The sequence below is a fragment of the Ahaetulla prasina genome, chromosome 10 (assembly GCF_028640845.1).
Source record: "Ahaetulla prasina isolate Xishuangbanna chromosome 10, ASM2864084v1, whole genome shotgun sequence".
Lineage (NCBI taxonomy): Eukaryota > Metazoa > Chordata > Lepidosauria > Squamata > Colubridae > Ahaetulla > Ahaetulla prasina.
In genome coordinates this window covers 33013943-33031486 of record NC_080548.1, presented here as the reverse complement: position 1 = coordinate 33031486, position 17544 = coordinate 33013943, and the positions used below count along the sequence as shown (strand labels likewise).

At 51.2% G+C, this 17544-nt stretch overlaps 1 protein-coding gene across 1 annotated transcript in view; it reads left to right on the top strand.

Annotated features, from left to right (window-relative positions):
• Window positions 1-17544, top strand: part of PLEKHG2 (pleckstrin homology and RhoGEF domain containing G2) — a 32695-nt gene extending 15151 nt beyond the window's left edge. The window contains 16 exon segments of the mRNA XM_058196079.1: window positions 1211-1277; window positions 1399-1445; window positions 1827-1977; window positions 3026-3157; window positions 3687-3869; window positions 4044-4136; window positions 5278-5364; window positions 6383-6416; window positions 6554-6655; window positions 7789-7890; window positions 8975-9013; window positions 10108-10124; window positions 10706-10990; window positions 12252-13635; window positions 14322-15513; window positions 15515-17544. Coding sequence (XP_058052062.1) covers window positions 1211-1277; window positions 1399-1445; window positions 1827-1977; window positions 3026-3157; window positions 3687-3869; window positions 4044-4136; window positions 5278-5364; window positions 6383-6416; window positions 6554-6655; window positions 7789-7890; window positions 8975-9013; window positions 10108-10124; window positions 10706-10990; window positions 12252-13635; window positions 14322-15513; window positions 15515-16187 — 4588 coding nt within the window. The 3' untranslated portion in view covers window positions 16188-17544.

The window sequence follows — 17544 nt, the reverse complement described above, 5'->3', positions numbered from 1 at the left end:
ATGAAAGCTAGGAAGGATGCAGAAGGAAGCTGGGGGTGTTGGAGCAGCATCGGCCTGGCAGGAAAGTTGCTTGGCTCCAGACTCCTTGGGGAGGGGGCAGCCTCTGTCCTTGCCACAGTAATTTCAGGCTGGCCTAGGAAGGAAGGAAGGAAGGAAAGAGGGATAGAGAGCAGGACAGGGTAGAAGAAGGGAGAACATTTCTGGGACGTGGCGCTTTAGCTCCACCCTGCCTGAAGTGCTGAGAACTCAGCTCACTCTGGGGAATGAAGAGTGCCTCTGAGCATGCACCGAGGTTCAAGGCTCACAATGGTGTCATCTTAAGGACAGAGCAGCAACGGCAGACCCTCCTTAAGTGAGGTCTGCAATGGGTATCCCTCCACCTCCAACTCTGGATCTCCTTTTCCCTTCTTTTCCCTTGCAAATGATCCAAGGCCAAAATCCGGGAAAGGAAAGGCTCCAATTCCTCCGACTTCCAGATCTTTCCCTCCAAATTCCCTGCAAGTCATTCTCCCATGAATGGCTTGAAGGAGCCCCCGGCCAATTGAAAGAGGGCCCCCATTTCAACTGGAAACTCAAGTCCAGGAGAATTTGGATACAGAGAAGCTCTTTCTCTTTCTGTGCCTTCCCTTCTTCCCCGTCCCCTTCAGGTAAGGGAGATCTCCGGGATATTGCAGACGGAGAAGGTTCCCCAATGAGACTTTCTGGCTCCTTGCCAGCTGCTTGGTTTATTTTTAGTTGCCCCCCCCCCAGCCCCTCTCTTCTTTCCCGGGCCTCCTGCTGATTTTTCGCCTTTTAAAACCTGGCCGGTGGCCAAGAGCTCCATCAATGCTCCTGACTTCCCATCTGGGAGAGTTTTGGAGGGGAGGCACCGGCGGGATCTGCAGGGGAAGTGGGACGGGGAAGGAGCTGGTTGGGGGGTCCCCTCCCTCCACCAAAGCCCCCTTCCCACTAATCCTTCAGCTCCCCCCCCCCATGCCCCCATTCACAGGAAGCCACTGGCTGCCCTGCCTCCAAGCGCAATTATCCTCAGTTTGTGTTTGCAGGGGATTCAGTAACAGGGAAAAAATGCTTGGCTGGTCACCTCTGATAAATCGGCTGGGCTGGTTGTAGGCAAAGCATAAAGTGCCTTCAAAATGGGGGGGGGAGCTGCAACCTGTAGCAAATCTCCTCTTTTATGCCTCCTTTGCAATTCTTTTCTCTCTTGGGACAGTGAGCTGCTGGAAGATCTGGAGAGGAACACCAGTGGCCACGCAATCGCAGACTGCTTTGTGCAAAGGGTAAGTGCCTGACTCTCCTCCTCCTCCTCCTCCTCCCCCTCTCCTTTCTCTAGCAGGCAGAGAAATCGCCCCCTCCTTGTGCACTGTGATGCATTTGATGCTGTTCCGTTTCATTTTGCAGAGCGAAGAATTTGATATCTACACTTTGTACTGCATGAACTACCCCAAGTGAGTACACAATCCTACGCAAATCAATAAAGCATGAACCTCCTGCTTCCCTGTGCAGTTTTCAGCACAATCTGGGTTGATTTCCCCCGCTCCCATCCTCTAGTCCAGGGGTGTCCAAACCTCAAGCCATGTGAAGACCTGTGGACTTTATCTCCCAGAATTCCCCATCCAGTCACGCTAACTGGGGAATTCTGGGAGTTGAAGTCCTCAGGTCTTAAAGTGGTCAAGTTTGGAGACCCCTGCTCTAGTCCTCTCCAGCAGTGTTTGTGAACCTTACTCATTTTATAATGTCTGGACTATAACTCCCAGAACGCCCAGCCAGCTAGGCAAAGTTATAAATCTCCATGTCTCACTTTCCTTCTCTCCTCCCCCTATGACAAGCTCTGTCTCGGTACTCCGGCAATGCATGGAGGACGAATCCCTGGCGAAATTCTTCCGGGAAAGGCAGGCCACTCTCTCGCACTCACTGCCACTGGAGACGTACCTTCTCAAGCCGGTCCAGCGGATTCTGAAGTACCATCTGCTGCTGCAGGTTAGTGGTGCCACTTCGGGGTCCTTGGTGATCTCTGAGCTGGGTTGCTTTCTTGCAGATATTTCCAACTAGGTAACCTCACCAGTGCTAGAAGGGAGTAGAGGTGTGTGGAGAGGAGGAGGAGGAGGAGGAGGAGGGGGAATACTGTGGGGTCTGAGCTTGGTGGTTTTCTTGCAGACCTTACATTACCAAACTAGGTAACATCATCCGTGCTAGAAGAGAGTGAGGCTTTTACAGTGGAGGACAATGGGAGGAGGAGGAGGAGGAGACTCGGGTTCCTGGGGCTCTCTGAGCTTGCTTGGTTTTCTTGCAGACATTTCATGACCCAACTAGGTAATATCATCAGTTTTTCTGAGGAAAGGGTTTGCTCTCTGTTTCTATACAGTAATTTGCCTTGCAGTCGATGCTGTCTATACCCAGGTAAGCAGGGATTAACACCAGACAAACAATCAAGCAGAAAACAATATCCTAAGCAAGGAATGATGGAGAAAACTCACACCAACCCTTGCAGGGCAAGCTACTGTATAGAAACAGAGAGCAAACCCTTATCAGATTCTTGTTCATTTTAATGCTCTTATATTTATTTATTTATTTATCTATCTATCTATCTATCTATCTATCTATGTATTTATTTATTTATTTATTTGTTACATTTATATGCCTTTTATCTCACCAAAAAGTGACTATGTCTCCTCCAATTTATGACTGTATGACTGTAACCTTGTTGCGGGTATCCTTAAGATTTATATTGACTGTTTCTTAATATGATTTGATTGCTTATTTGTACCTTATGACTATCATTAAGTGTTGTACCTTATGATTCTTGATGAACATATTTTTTCTTTTATGTACACCAAGAGTGTATGCACCAAGACAAATTCCTTGTGTGGCCAATAAAGAATTCTATTCTGTTCTGTTCTGTTCTTTTCTGTTCTATTCTCTTCTCCAGAGACTGATCTGGAATTTCCAAGTTGTTTCTCAGATTCCCACTGAATGAACGTCTCTTGTCTGTGACACAAACCCTCCGAAACCTGTTTTTTCTTCTCAGGAACTAGCCAAACATTATGACAAGAGCAGTCCTGGCTATGACTCGGTGGAAGAGGCCAGCATCACTATGACGGCAGTAGCTTGGTACATCAATGACATGAAGCGGAAACAGGAACACGCCAGTCGGCTGCAGGTGCGGAGGGGCCCTTCCCGGGAACGGGAAAGAATTTGGCCTCTTTGGGGGTTTGGGAAGGGCCAGCTCACCTGGGCTGCTTTAGCCCATCTGCCGGGGGAGGGGAGGTGGTGAGGATACTGGCATCTCATGCCTAAGGCAGAACTCGCGGAGGGGAGTTCCTGCCTTTGTGGGGTCCTGGGTGCTCTCTGAACTGGGTGGTTTTCTTGCAGACATTTCATGACCCAAATAGGGAACATCATCAGTGCTAGAAGGGAGTGGAGTGTGTGAGGAGGAGGAGGAGGAAGGACTGCGGGATCTTTGGTGCTCTCTGAACTGGGTGGTTTTCTGGCAGACATTTCATAACCCAGCTAGGTGACATCGTCAATGCTAGAAGGAGGAGGGTTTGCTTTGCTCTCTGCAAGCAAGCTACTTGTAGATAAACAGGCAGCACAAACCCATCCATGAAGTCTCCAATGATCCAGTTTGATCCAAGGGATCCCCCCTCCCCTTTCCGTAAGCTGAACTCTCTCCCCCTCCCCCGTTCTAGGAGATCCAGGGTTTGCTGGCTGGCTGGACTGGTCCGGAGCTGGGGGCCTTTGGGGAGCTGATCCTGGAGGGTCAGTTCCGGGTGCCGCGAGCCCGCAAGGAGAGGGTCTTCTTCCTTCTTAGCAAAGTCCTGCTGATCGCCAAGCGGCGCGGGGAGACCCTCGTCTACAAGAGCCACATCTTTGTAAGGGGGAGTCTGGGCAGGAGGAGGATTGGGACCACTTAGATCTGGGTTTCACAACCTGGGCATGCTGCCTGGGGAATTCTGGGAGTTGTAGTCCACCCAGCTTAAAGTCCCTGAGCCTGAGTTAGATTTGGGGGGCATCGTTTTCAGTGACCTTCCCCTCTGGCTTCACAGTGTTGCAACCTGGCGCTCCAGGAGAACACCAAGGACCCTCTGAGCTTCAAAATCTCGGACCTCTCCATTCCCAAACAGCAACACACCATCCAGGTGAGACGCCCAGCACCTGCAGCAGCTGATTCAGGAGCTCTGGGAACCTCTAGGAGGTTGACGGTTGCCCATGGAAAGCGCTTTGGGGAAGGGCCTGAGTTCAGATCTCAGTGAAATGGGCGTAGAATGCCTTTCTTCCTGGGAAACCAGAAGGGGGGGGGAATTCAGATTTTTCCTCAAGGGCAGCTACCGGTCCTGTAATTGTGTGAGGGAAAGAGCTTGAGAGATGGGGGTGAAGAGATGCTGTTTAGGAATGGACGGGTAAGAGGGGACGTAGCTCTCAGCTGCATAACGGGAGGAGAAAAAAGAGCTCAGAAGAGACCATCCCTAAGTCTCAGGTTGTGAAGGAGGCGGTTGGGGATTTGTACTTGCAGACTTGCAAGGTTCTCTTCAGGTAGTTTTACAAGCAGCTCACCTGGTTGTGTTTCCTGCCTGGATTACCTGGGAAGGCTGGCTGATGTGGAAGCCGCTGGGTTGCCCTTGATCCCATCATCTTAATCCTAATCTTGCCCTGAGCCTCTGCCTTGAATGGTTTGGTTTCACTCTTTTACATTCCCGTCTGGAAAGATTTCACAAACCTTTCCTCCTTAAACGGACTCCCTGCCTGTCTGTTGCTGATCAACCGACCCACATTCATCCTTGGTAGATTCTTATAGATCTTTGGAAGAAGAACCGTAGCTGCTGGTCCTTAGCTGCTCGTCGGCCAAACAAAGATTCCCAAAATCTTTGAAGTGTGTTCAATTGCAAATTGTCAATTGATAGGTAGTCCTCGACTTATGACCACAACGAGCCCAAAACATCCATTGCAAAGCAAGAAGGTTGTTAAGTGAGTTTTCCCCCATTTTACGACCTTTCTCACCAGCGTTGTTAAGTGAATCCCTGCAGCTGTTACGTTAGTCACAGGGTTATGAAGTGAATCACATGACCCCCAGGGACCCTGCAACCGTCATAAGTACATGCCAGTTGCCAAGCATCCGAACTTTGATCACGTGACCGTAGGAGATGCTGCGACGGTCGTATGTGTGAAAAAATGGCCATAAGTCCCTTTTCTCAGTGCTTTTCTCAGTGCTCAGTGCTAGATGTTTCTGAATTCCCAGGCTATAGAAATGGCCTCCACACCTTCCTTTCTCCGCTGTTCCAGGTGAGGAACCAGGAAGAGAAGCGGCTTTGGATTCATTACCTGAAACGTTTGATTGTGGAAAATCACCCGGCCTCGATTCCCCAGAAGGTAAAGGTGGGGGGGCTTCAGGGGAGGCAGCCAGCTGGGGCTTTTCTGAACTTGGGCTCTTAATGGAAGGGGGAAGCCTATAGGGATAGTCCTCGAAATACGACCACTATTTGGATCTGGAAATCTGGTTGTAAGCCGTTGTGCGAATAGAATAGAATAGAATAGAATAGAATAGAATAGAATAGAATAGAATAGAATAGAATAGAATAGAATAGAATAGAATAGAATAGAATAGAATAGAATTTTATTGGCCAAGTGTGATTGGACACACAAGGAATTTGTCTTTAGTTCATAAGCTCTCATTGTACTTAAAAAACCCACATTCATCAAGAATCATAAGGCACAACACTTAGTGATAGTCATAGGCTACTAAATAAGCAATCAAACCATACTAGGAAACTAAAAAAAACAATATGAATTGTAAAGATAGAAGCAACCAAAGGTTATAGTCATAAGTGGGAGGAGATGGATGATGGGAAGGATGAGAAGATTAATACTAGTGCAGACTTAGTGAATAGTTTGAGAGTGTTGATGGAAATATTTGTTTAGCAGAGTGATGGCCTTCGGGAAGAAGCTGTCCTTGTGTTCTGAACACAACAGAAGCTGTTCTGGTGTGCAGTGCTCTATAGCCTCAGTTTGAGGGTAGAAGTTGAAACAGTTGATGTCCAGGATGTGAGGGGCTTGCAGATATTTTCATTATAAGTCAACATTTTTTTCAACAGTTGTCGTGGCAGTCATTAAGGGTATGGCACAGTCATTAAGTGGAACCCAAAATGTCATTAAGTGGAACCCAAAATGTGTTACACGTGGGGAGGGGGAGGTGCATGAGATTTTACAGTGGCCGGAAGTGCCTCCCAAGCCGTAAAGCACTCATTTTGAAGCTGTTGTGATTCAGAATTGTCGTAAAACAGATGGTCGTAAGAACAACCAGTGTTTTTCAAACTTGGCCACTTTCAGACGGGTGGACTTCAACTCCCAGAATTCTTGCTCCTGATAGTCTCTTTCTTTCTCTTTCCAGGCCAAGCAAGTCCTCCTGGAAAACAGCTTCCAGGGTAAGAGTCTGGGGGTCTGCCAGCCCCCAACCCCATTTCCAGGATGTCGCTACAGCCGTCCGTTCTTGTGGGGGGGGGAGGAGACAGGTCTCTGCCCATTTGCTATCCGAATGACGGGGTTCTCCCCCTCTTGCCAGGCTCCCCAGACGGGATCTTCAGCCCCGAGACCCCCAAGAAGCCCCTGCCTTCTCCTCCGCTGGATGAGTCCAGGGCCGGCATTCGTGGCCGGCGGCAATCGGGTGAGATGGGCCCAGCGGTTGGACAGGCAACTCCGCAGGGGCTTCTTTCTGGGATGGTCAAGAATTCCTTGACCCACCAGGCGGATAGAGGGTTCCTGAGAGGCATCCTGGGAGACAGGTACAGGTAGATCTCGATTTACAGCAGTTTGTTTAGTGACCACTGAAAAATGTGACTTATGACCGTTTTTCAGAGTTGTGACAATTTGCAGCATCCCCAGGGTCACGTGGTCAGACTTTAGACGCCTGGCAGCTGACTCCTATTTATGACGGTCGCAGAGTCCCGGGGTCACGTGATCCTCTTTTGCGACCTTCTGACAAGCAAAATCGATGGGGAAGCCAGATTCATTTAACAACTGGGTTACCTGCTTATCAACTGCAGTGATTCACTGAACAACCATGGCAAGAAAGGTCATAAAATCAGGCAAAATTTACTTAACAAATGTCTCGCTTAACAACAGAAATTTTGGGCTTAATTATGGTTGTGGGAATGCTGCAAGGGTTGTAAGTGTGAAAAACGGTTATAAATCACCTTTTTCAGTGTAACTTGAAACGGTCACTAAATGAACTGTTGTAAATTGAGGACTACCTATAGGAGACTTGGCCTTGCAGTGGAGGGTGTAGGAACTTCGATGTTTTCCAGCTTCTCATTTTTAAGACAAAGAGCCAAAAAGGAGGCCTCAAATCAGCCTTCTGAGTTCAGGAAAACTCTGGACCATAATTCCCAGAATTCTCTTGAACCTTGTTGGCTAAGAATGCTGGGAGCTGTAGTCCTGATACATACTACCAGTAGACCTAGAACAGAGGTCCTGAGCTCTTTGAGGCATAGTGAATCAGTAGTTCATGACCATTGCCCAAAGGGTTATAAAAATGGAGTCAGTCGTGTTGGTGACCGTGATGGGAAAGTTCTATTACAGTTGAATTGTAGATGATGATGATGATGATTATTATTATTATTATTTAATTTTTATATCAGGGAATGCCTGCAAACCAGGCAAGGCATTTGCTTTCCAAAACCCTAAACCCAGAATTCCTAAGGAGTCGTATTCAGTAGGTGGGCTTAGTGGAGCTGGGTGTCCTAGGACCATCCCCGCTGAGGCTGGGCAGAGATTCGAACTCAGAACTTCCTCTTTCAGAGCCTCCGGAGTCTATGTACAGCCCCGAGAGAATCCGGCGGAGCTGCCCCATTTTACAGCTGGAGAAAAGCGGCTCTTATCGCCGGGGCCGCAGGCAGTCAGGTGAGCTACCTGGAGAAAGGGGCGTGGCTGAACAAGGTGGGCGGGACTCCAGCATATCCTCAGGCAGACAAGCCATTCCCAAAGCACGGCGCATATTTTGCAACGGGACACCAGGGGGCGCCAGCAGACCACGAGACCTGCTCACCCTCCCTATTCAGATCGCCTTTTTTGGTGACCGGAATGGTCACTTTGAACCAAGCCGGGGCAGAAACCTTCCGAGGGAGCCTCCCAGAGGAAGCTGATCCAGACAGTGTCTGCCTGATCCGGATAGCGTCACTGGAGAAGCCATCAGCGTGGTGTTCTGTCTTCTTGGGCCGTGTTTCTCAACCTTGGCTGCTTGAAGATCTCTGGACTTCCCCAGACAAAATCATAGCAGTTCTATAGCTTTAATAGCCTCTACCTTGGAGAGAGTTGGTTGGCTGGGGAATTTGGTAGTCCGCATATTTCCATGCTGGCTGGGGAATTCTGGGAGTTGGAGTCCAGAGATTTTCAAGTTGGCTGGGGAATTTGATAGTCCGCATATCTCCATCCTGGCTGGGGAACTCTGGGAGTTGGAGTCCACCCATCTTCAAGCAGCCAAACTTGAGAAATACTGCCTTAGATACTCTACAGGTGATCCTCAACTTACAACCGTTTCTCTAGCAACCAAAGTTTAGTGTCACTCAAAAAAACCCACTTATGACCCTTATCTCCATTGCAGCATCTCAGAGTCATGTGATCCCCCAATTGCAACCTTCTCTGCCCCGCTTCCCACAAGCCAGGTTGGCTTAATGACCACAATTCACTTAAGAACTTGGGCGAAAAAATTGGTAAACCCCAGGGCAACTCACTTAACAACCTCCTAATTTAGCAACGGAGATTGTGGTCCCAATGATGGTTGTAGGTTGAGGACTGCCAGTAGTTATAATATCCGTTTTTTCCCTACCGAGACAATGCTGCCTTAACAATTCTGAAAGATTTTATTCTTTTATAAAATTAATCTTAACCTCTCCTCCTCTCTTCATGCAGATTTAGAGGTGAGTTAATTTAACCTAACCCCAATGCTAACCATCATGCTAACTCTAACCCTGTTGCCTCCTTATAGAGCCAGCCAAGGAATCTCAGATTATATTTCATCCAGCAAGTAAGACCATTTTTCTCCTGAATTCTGGGTGTTTATTTGGGGTGAACATTGTTGGCAGGTGCTCAAAATCCACATGCTTGGCAACTGATTCATACTTACGACCGTGGCTGTGTCCCAAGGTCACATGATCCCCTTTGGCGACCTCCTGCGAGCGAAGTCAAAGGGGAAGTCAGATTCACTTTAACAACTGCAGTGATTCGCTTAACAGCTGGGGCAAGATAGGTTGTAAAATAGGACAAAACTAACAAATGTCTCGCTTAACGATATAAATGGTGGGCTCATTTGTGGTCGTAAGCCAAGGACCACCTGCAAAAGGTTTTGTACAATACAGAGAGTCGTCGATTTAGGAACGCGATCGCAACTGGAATTTCTGTCGCTAGACAGTTGTTAAGTGAGTCACATCCTTTTCTTGCTGCGGTCCTTAAGTAAATCACATAGCCATTAAGCAAGTCCGACCGTTGACTTCACTTACCAGAATCGAAGGAAGGATTCCCAAATGAGAATTGCTTGGCCCCGGGACGCTGCAGCCATCATCAATACGTACAATTTGGAATTTGGAACATGGGACCACAGGGTTGCTACGACGGTTGTAAGTGCGAGGACCACCCATACCTAATTTTTCTTCCTCCAAACTTGGAAAGAAATGGTCGTAGGTTGAGGATTACGTAGCTCTCCGAAGTCTTGGTTAGAAGGGGCAAAGAGAAACATCCTGGAAGCTTCCGGTGGCTTCCCAGGATGGCTTCTCCCTTCCAGAGAAATGTTGAGGATCGCCCCAAGGCTTCGTTTATGACTCATTTTTAAAAAATGGCTTTGGCTCTGAGAACGGCTCTATTACGGCACAGCCTGCCATTCCGGAGGGTTCTTCAGAGAATTATAAACCCTGGATATCTAAGTGAAATACTCTGAGAAATTGGGCCGCAACCCATAAACATCTGCCAACGTGGCATCGCTCCAAAGGATTGATGCAGCCGTTTCCTTCGTCCAATATTGCATTTCCCACAAAAAACAAAATGCCTTTGATGAAAGGTTTTTTTTTCTTTTTTTCTTGTCTTTTCTCTCCTGATCTCGTCTTTTACCTGCTGGGACCTTTTCAGACGGGGCCAGGTTAAAGGTGAGTTCACCAGGTGTGACCTGTGGCTGTTCCTGGGGGGACGGATAGACCCATTTCTTATAGGAAGATTTCTTTTCTTTTATATTTTCTTATATTTTCTTGTTTTGTTTTATATTTATTCATTCATTCATTTATATTTTTCCTTTGCTCCGTTTTGTCCTAAGAAAGGAGCCTTCCCGAAATTGGTTTACATCAGGGAATAACAGAAAGCAAAATAGATAGCATTTTTTTTAAATGGATGATTATAATAGGATAAAACATTGCAGTTCCAAAGAGGAACTATTGAGATTTCTAGCAAGCAGTGGAGACCACTGTTAGTATATTGATTTAGTTCTTGACTAGGTTCAGTGGCTTTGACTTGGGAAGAAGACCAAAAAAAATAATAACGATCAAGTATAGACTATTGTAAAATTCATGGAGTGAGACAGGAGAATTGCACCGTAAAATTCTATCCTCTTTTCTCAATAGATGTTATTGTATTGCATCTCTCTGTTTGTGGCTAGGTAGGGATTCTAGGCTGATGCCTCTTTTCACTCCGCCCCCCGTCTCTGCTACTCCTTCTCCTGCACCCTTCTTTACAGCATGCGGATAGCGAGGGAGACCTCTTCCCCACCAGCGAACCCCTCCTCTCCTCCGGCAGCTCCTGCACGCTGGCCTCGGCCAAACCAGAGGAGGAAGCCGAACCCTCAGATCTGGAAGTGGAGGAGGCCGAATTCTCCCTGGCGCAAGACCCGCTCACCACCAACCTTTCCATCACCGAGGAGATCCTGGAGCTGCTTAGCCAGCGGGGCCTGAACAAGGACACTGGAAAGGAGGGGCCGTTTTGGAGAGAAAGTAGCTCCGAAGCCCCCAGCTTGGCTCTGCAGGTAATCTCATGGAGGTGCCGATGATGATGATGAGGAGGATTTAATAATAGTCGTGGTGGTGCAGTGGTTAGAGTTCAGTATTGCAGGCTAATTCTGCCGACTGCTGGCAATTCGGCAGTTTGATCCTGACCGGCTCAAGGTTGACTCAGCCTTCCATCCTTCCGAGGTGGGTCAAATGAGGACCCAGATTGTTGGGGGCAAGAGGCTGACTCTGTAAACAGCTTAGAGTGGGGCTGTAAAGCACTGTGAAGCAGTATATAAGTCTAAGTGCTATTGCTAAGTGGGAAGGAAGGAAGGAAGGAAGGAAGGAAGGAGAAGGAAGGAAGGAAGGAAGGAAGGAAGGAAGGAAGGAAGGAAGGAAGGAAGGAAGGAAGGAAGGAAGGAAGGGCCGTGGTGGCCTAGTGATTAGAATGCAGTATTGCAAGCTAATTCTGCTCACTGCCAGCAGTTCAATCCTGACTGGCCTAAGGTTGACTCAGCCTTCCGTCCTTCCGAGGTTGGTAAAATGAGGACCCAGATTGTTGGGGGCAACAGGCTGACTCTGCAAACTGCTTAGAGAGGACTGTAAAGCACTGTGAAGCAGTATATAAGTCTAAGTGCTATTGCTAAGTGCTACTAAGTGCTATTAATAATTTATTGTTATTTATTAAATTATTATTTATTAAATTTATACCTGAAGCCTGTTCCTGATAAGCCACGGAAGAGCCTCATAGGGACCCTGTAAGTATTTCTCAGCCCTGCCAACCTGAAGGTGGGTGGACTTCAATTCCCAGAATTCCCCAGCCAGCTCTGCTTGCCCTCCTTCCATCACTCACTCTGCTGGCTGAGGAATTCTGGGAATTGAAGTCCACCCACCTTCAAGTTGCCAGGGCTGAAACTTCCAGCTTCCAACACTGCAGAGCCACAAGGAGACCATTTGCAGGGACTTACAGGAGAATATTTGGTGCATGCTCAGAAACCCTGTTACGTTCCCTTCAAGAAGGCAACGATGACCCTGAGCAACTGCCTCCCCTCCTTCCAAGAGTCCTGGTTGATGAGAGGGCTTCCTGAAGGAGAAGCAGCTGGCCCAAACAGATGTTCTCCAGGTGGTATCTCTGAGAGGTGTTTCTCCAGTGTCCAGGGAAGATGTGGAGGTCAAAGCTCCTGGGGAGGATAACTCAGGGAAGCAGAAGCTTGTCTGAAGCCACCCAGAGAGAGAACGGAGGTCCAGGGCGTCCTTGGGCTGTGTTAAGTCTGTGTTTGTCTTCTGCCCCACATTCAGGATCCGCGCTCGACCAAGGATGGCATAGAAGAACTGGAGGACAAAATGGAAGAGGAGGAGGAGAACGGGGTCTTCCAGGAGGAGGCCCCCCCTCTCCCTCCCCAAGGGAGCCCTCTCCAAGAAAAGCTGCTCCCCACACTCCCCCACCCCTTCGGCAGCGACTCTTCCGAAGAAGAGGACCTCCACCGACCACAGGAATCCTCCGGCCCCTCTCCTCTGCACGTCCTGGAAGATCTCCCCTTGGAGGAGACCAGCAGCTCAGCCTCCATAGGGCAGGAAGCTGCCCAGGAGGAAAGCCAGACTCCCAGATCTTCGACCAGGCCTCACTCCTGCCCCATAACCTCCACAGGTGCCTTCGGCAGCGAGGAGCAAAACACGGAGGCGGACCCCAACCTGACCAGGGCCGACTGGGTTCTGCTGGAGAAGACCCAGAGCTGCTGTCAAAGCATGGAAAACGGCAAGAAGGGGCCGGAGGTTGCCAAGGAAGAGGGGGCCCCACCCGTTCCCGCCGGGGTGGTGCGAGAGTCCGTCCTGCGGTTCAACAGCATCTCCAAGCAGCAGGAGGCTCTGGGAGAAGAAGAGGGAGGAACCCAGCTTAGAAGGCTCCGCCCTCAATCCGGCCAGCTAAACCGGACCCGGAGTCAATCCTGCAGCAGCCAACATCTGTCTGTCCCCAAAACCACCACCGGGCGGAGTCGGGCGCTCACAACAATCAAGCGGAACCATTCAGATGCGAGTTGCTTCCCTGCGCAGCCTGAGAGTCCCGAGGGGCAGCAGGCAGAGAAGGGGGACCCCTCTGATGCTCCCCCAGAAGCTCCGGGGAGAGAAAAAAAGCAGCGGGAGCCGAGCAACGGATCGGAGGAGGGTCCCGCCGAGCCCGGGTTCCGATCCTGTGCGGAGATCCGGCGGGTTTGGCAGGAAAAGGAACGGAGCGCTAAGGACACCCCCAAGAAGGGGGCACAGGGGGTCAGGCAGAGAGTCTTCTGCTCCCCCGATCGGCCCATGTACGCCGAGCCCCTCTGCATCGTGGAGGATTCGGACTTGGAGGACCCTCTCCGGGGTCCCAGCAAGGAACCGGATGTCCCCCTGGGGCAGCCGAGGGACGGGTGGGCGAAGGAGGGGCTCCCTGCCTCTGCGGACTTCCTGCCAGCCCTGGGCCTCTATCAGAGCGACGGGGAGCCCTGCCTTCTGGAGAACTCCGAGCGGATAATCAGCAAGGTCCAAGCCTTGGCCAGGATGTACAGCGACAAGATCAGCCGGCTGAAATCCCAGAAGTGGACCTTGGAGAGGCCCGGTGTGCGGCCCCGGGGCCCCCACCAGAAGGCTCTGGGCAGGGGCCAGGAAGCCTTGCAGGAGAGCCGGCCAGGAGGAAGCCTCCCCCAGTGTGAGTCAACCCTCCCACCCAACCCTTGGTGGGCGTCCTGCCTCGCTGTTGTGACCCAGGTTCCTGGGAAGGGAAACAGAACACTCGCCCACCTTTCCCTCCCCAGGTGCCCAGCAGGACTGGGCAAACTGGCACAAAAGCCATGCTCATCTCATACACACCTGGGCATTGGATAGCTTTCTTTCTTTCTCTGTCTCTCTTTTACTTTTGTTTAATCTTTCTTTCTCTATTCTCTTCCTCTCTTTCTTTCTTTGTCTTTCCTTTCTTTCATTCTTTCCCTCTCTGTTAGATTTTTCATTCTTTTTCTTCCTTCCTTCCTTCCTTCCTTCCTTCCTCTCTCTCATTCCTTCCTCCTCTTTTTTTCCTTCTTTCATCCCTCCCTCCCTCCCTCCCTCTTTTCTTTATTTTCCATATTTATAAGCCACCCATCCCCGACAAAGAGTCTCTCTCAAAAAAATACCTATAGGGATACATTGATTTGGTTAACGACTGCAGCATTTGCTTAATGGCCACTGCAAAAACAAATTGTATATCGGTCACATGGGTGCTTCAGCCTAACAGAAATTCTGGGCTCCATTTTGGTCGTAAGTCGATTAAATAGATTCAGCACCCTTCCGTTGTCGGTCTCCTCTTGAGGCAGCCGCAGTTTCATTTTGCCTCCTGCCTCTCTCTCTCTCCCCCCACAGGTGAGCCCCAAATCTACGGCCACGTGCTGATCCATGAATCCCTCCCACGTGTGGTCGGCATCCAGGAGAACACGCCTCTGGTGGCCGCCACGCGTGAAATGGCCGTGGTGCTGCATAGCGACAGACCCTGCCGGCTTCTTTCCCCTCAGATCCTTTTCTCACTGCAGCACGACTTGCACGAACCGCTGCCCCCTCCTTCGGGGGTCCCCGTGGGAGGAGAAAAGGTCCTCGCGGCCCCCGCAGTGGCAGGAGGAGGAGGAGGAGCAGGGAGCCCCGGGGGTCTCTCGTGGACAGAAGGGCCTTCTTCCACCCTGGGCCCCAGCCCACAGAAGGGCCCTCCCGCACCTTCCAAAGCATCACCCTGGACGGAGCACGGAGGGAAGAGCAACCGCGGAAACCCACGTCCCTGTGAGCCAGGCTGGAATATGGAGGGGGGCAGTCGGCCTTCGGAGGCCAGGCTGCCCCCTAAGATTTCTGTTGGGGCAGAGCAAGCCAGCCCTGCCCCCCAACCGCAGCAACGTCTCAGTGACCACAATTCTGACAATGTTTCCGTCTCTCGGGAGCCCCCCAAGGAGCCCAAGGTCAGGACACTCAACTGCCCCATTTTCTGCCTGCCAGAGGGGCCCTTGGCGCCAGCCTTGGGAAAGGGCCACTCCCCACCAAGCCATTCACCCCTTTTTTCGGAGCGTAAGGGACCAGATCGAGAGGCAACAGGGCTCAGCCAGGAAGCCTCTGGGGGGCTCCACCAGCACCCCCGCAATCCTCCTGCTGCTTCTGAACCCACCACGGCCACCCAGCCCCTGCCGCTTGACTCCTCCGCTGAGGAACCCCTTCCCGCTGCCCCTGCTGAACTCCCGGCTGGGGTGGAGTCCCCCGTGTGCATCGCAGGGCAATGCCCCAGGGTGCCGCTCCCCAAATTCCTCCCCTCGTCCCCCGTCCGCCGATGCCTCTCGTCCAGCGCGGCTGCCATCTCCAGGTACATCGCCGCCTCCTGCATCTCTCAAAGTCTGGCCAAGAGGAATGGCGCCCCCCCCCCTGAGGACCCCCCGGGACCCTGGCTGCCAGCCGACCCCCTGGCTTCGCTCCCCAAGGCGGCACCCAGGCGTCATCGGAACCCAGGAAAGCCAGAGACGGCGGCCGTCTCCTCCTCCTCTCAGTGCATTGGCCCTGGACCCTTTCCCTCCCCATGCAGACCCCCTTGTCGGGACCCCGGCTCTTGAACGATGCCCCTTCTCCTCTGCCTCGGCCCCCAACTCTCGTGTGCAGTCCCCCGTGAGGCCCAGGATGTGTTCGCCCCCTCCAGGAGGAGCCCACCCCTGCACTTTCAGGCCTCTGGGGGTCCATCCGCAGAAGCATCCCCCTGCCCCCATGGCCCACCCAGAGCCCTGGACGCCAGGCCTCTCCTGTCCCACGGCCTGCTTGAAAGCCCAAAGGACCTTCCTGCCATCCGAAGAGCCAGCCCCCAATGGGGGGCACCAGGAATCCTTGGGCTCCGAGGCCTCATCCGGAAGTGGGCCCCACTCCCACGAACTGGGCAGCATCAGGTGGCCGAACGTCCCGAACCTGTGTTTGAAATACGTCAACCAAGAGGGGTGGACAGGCGGCTCCCCAAGACTGCAGCTTGAGATGGGGGAGCACTGCCCCAAACGGGGAGCCCCCTTGAGCCTGGACACGGCTCGGTTCCCCGAGAAGGGTCCTCAGAAGCCCAGTTACTCCACCACCGTCAACATCCAGATTGGGTGCAGCGGTCGGATCTCCTCATTTAGTAACGCTCAGGTCAGCTTGACGCATCCTCTCTCGGCCACGCTGGAGCAGCGGAGGGTCAACGGCGGTGGGGCCGAGACGTCCCCTAAACCAGGCACCTGAAGCCAGGAGGCTGGACATGCCAGCAGAGCCCAACGTCCTGACAGTGCTGGCTGGAACCGGCCCAGACCACGCGGCCCAAGAAGAGGGCGAAGGTGCAGGTGGTGGGTGACCGCCAGCTGAGAGATTGTCTTCAGGGCACTGAGAAGACAGTGGAGACGCACCAGACTTGCCTCCTTTCTTCTCGCCAGATCGAGCCTCTGTTGGTCTCAGCGCCTTGAGAGGGAAACCCAGAAGGCCAGGAAGGGACCAAACGGGGTTCACTGGTGGTCGCAGGAAGGCTGGGTGAGGGTTAAGCAAATCAAACCCTCTTGAGAAAGGGGACGGTTGCCAGTTGCGATTGTGTTGCTTCCCTTTTTACTGGTTCTGAGTCCTTTGGAAAAGAGACAACTGTCACACGAAGGCCTCTTGGTGCATTTGTGGGTGAATGATGGGGAAGTGAGGAGGGCCCTCTGGGGACACGGCTTTTGAGGTCCTCCACCCAACCTGGAGCACTTGGCAGAAGTGGGGGAGGGGGAGATAACCATAGCCCCTGGCATCTCATCTTCCACATTTCCAGATTCAGAAAGAGGCTGGTTTAGAAGTACAGGTAATCCTCAACTTATGACCACAATGGAGCCCCAAATTTCCTTTGCTAAATGAGACAGTTGTTAAGTGAGCTTTGTCCCATTTTGCGACCTTGCTTGCCACAATTGTTAAGTGAATCGGGTTTCCCCATTGCCTTTGTGGTCGTGCAAGAATGATAGGAGTTACTTCTGAGCAACTCTTTCATTTGTTGCTTGCCTATTGACAGACTCTTGCCGGACTAAAGCTGCAATCACTATTATACGGTATATGAGGTCCTTGACTTAACAACAGTTTATTTAGTGACTGTTGGAAGCTGTAACGGCACTGAAAAAAGGAACTGATGACCGTTTTTCACACTTTTGACTGTTGCAGCCTCCGCGTGGTCACGTGATTAAAATTCAAACACTTGATAACTGACTCATATTTATGACCGTTTCAATGTCATGGGGGTCACATGATCCTCTTTTGCGACTTTCTAATGAGCAAAATCAATGGGGAAGCCTGATTCACTTAACGACCATGTGTCTAACTTAATAACGGCAGCAATTCACCTAGCAACGGTGGCAAGATAGGCTGTACAGCAGGGTAAAACTGGACTTTTGTGTCTCATTTAGCAACCCAAATTTTGGGCTCAGTCGTGGTCGTAAGCTGAGGACTACCTGTAGCCCTCAGCCGTGTAGCCAGATTTGGTTTGGAGAAGGGGATTTTGCTCGGGAGCTCCCAGGCCTCAACTGATCACTTCCTGGACTGCATCAATAAAGGCAGGATCAAAACAAATAAGAATTAACGTGAT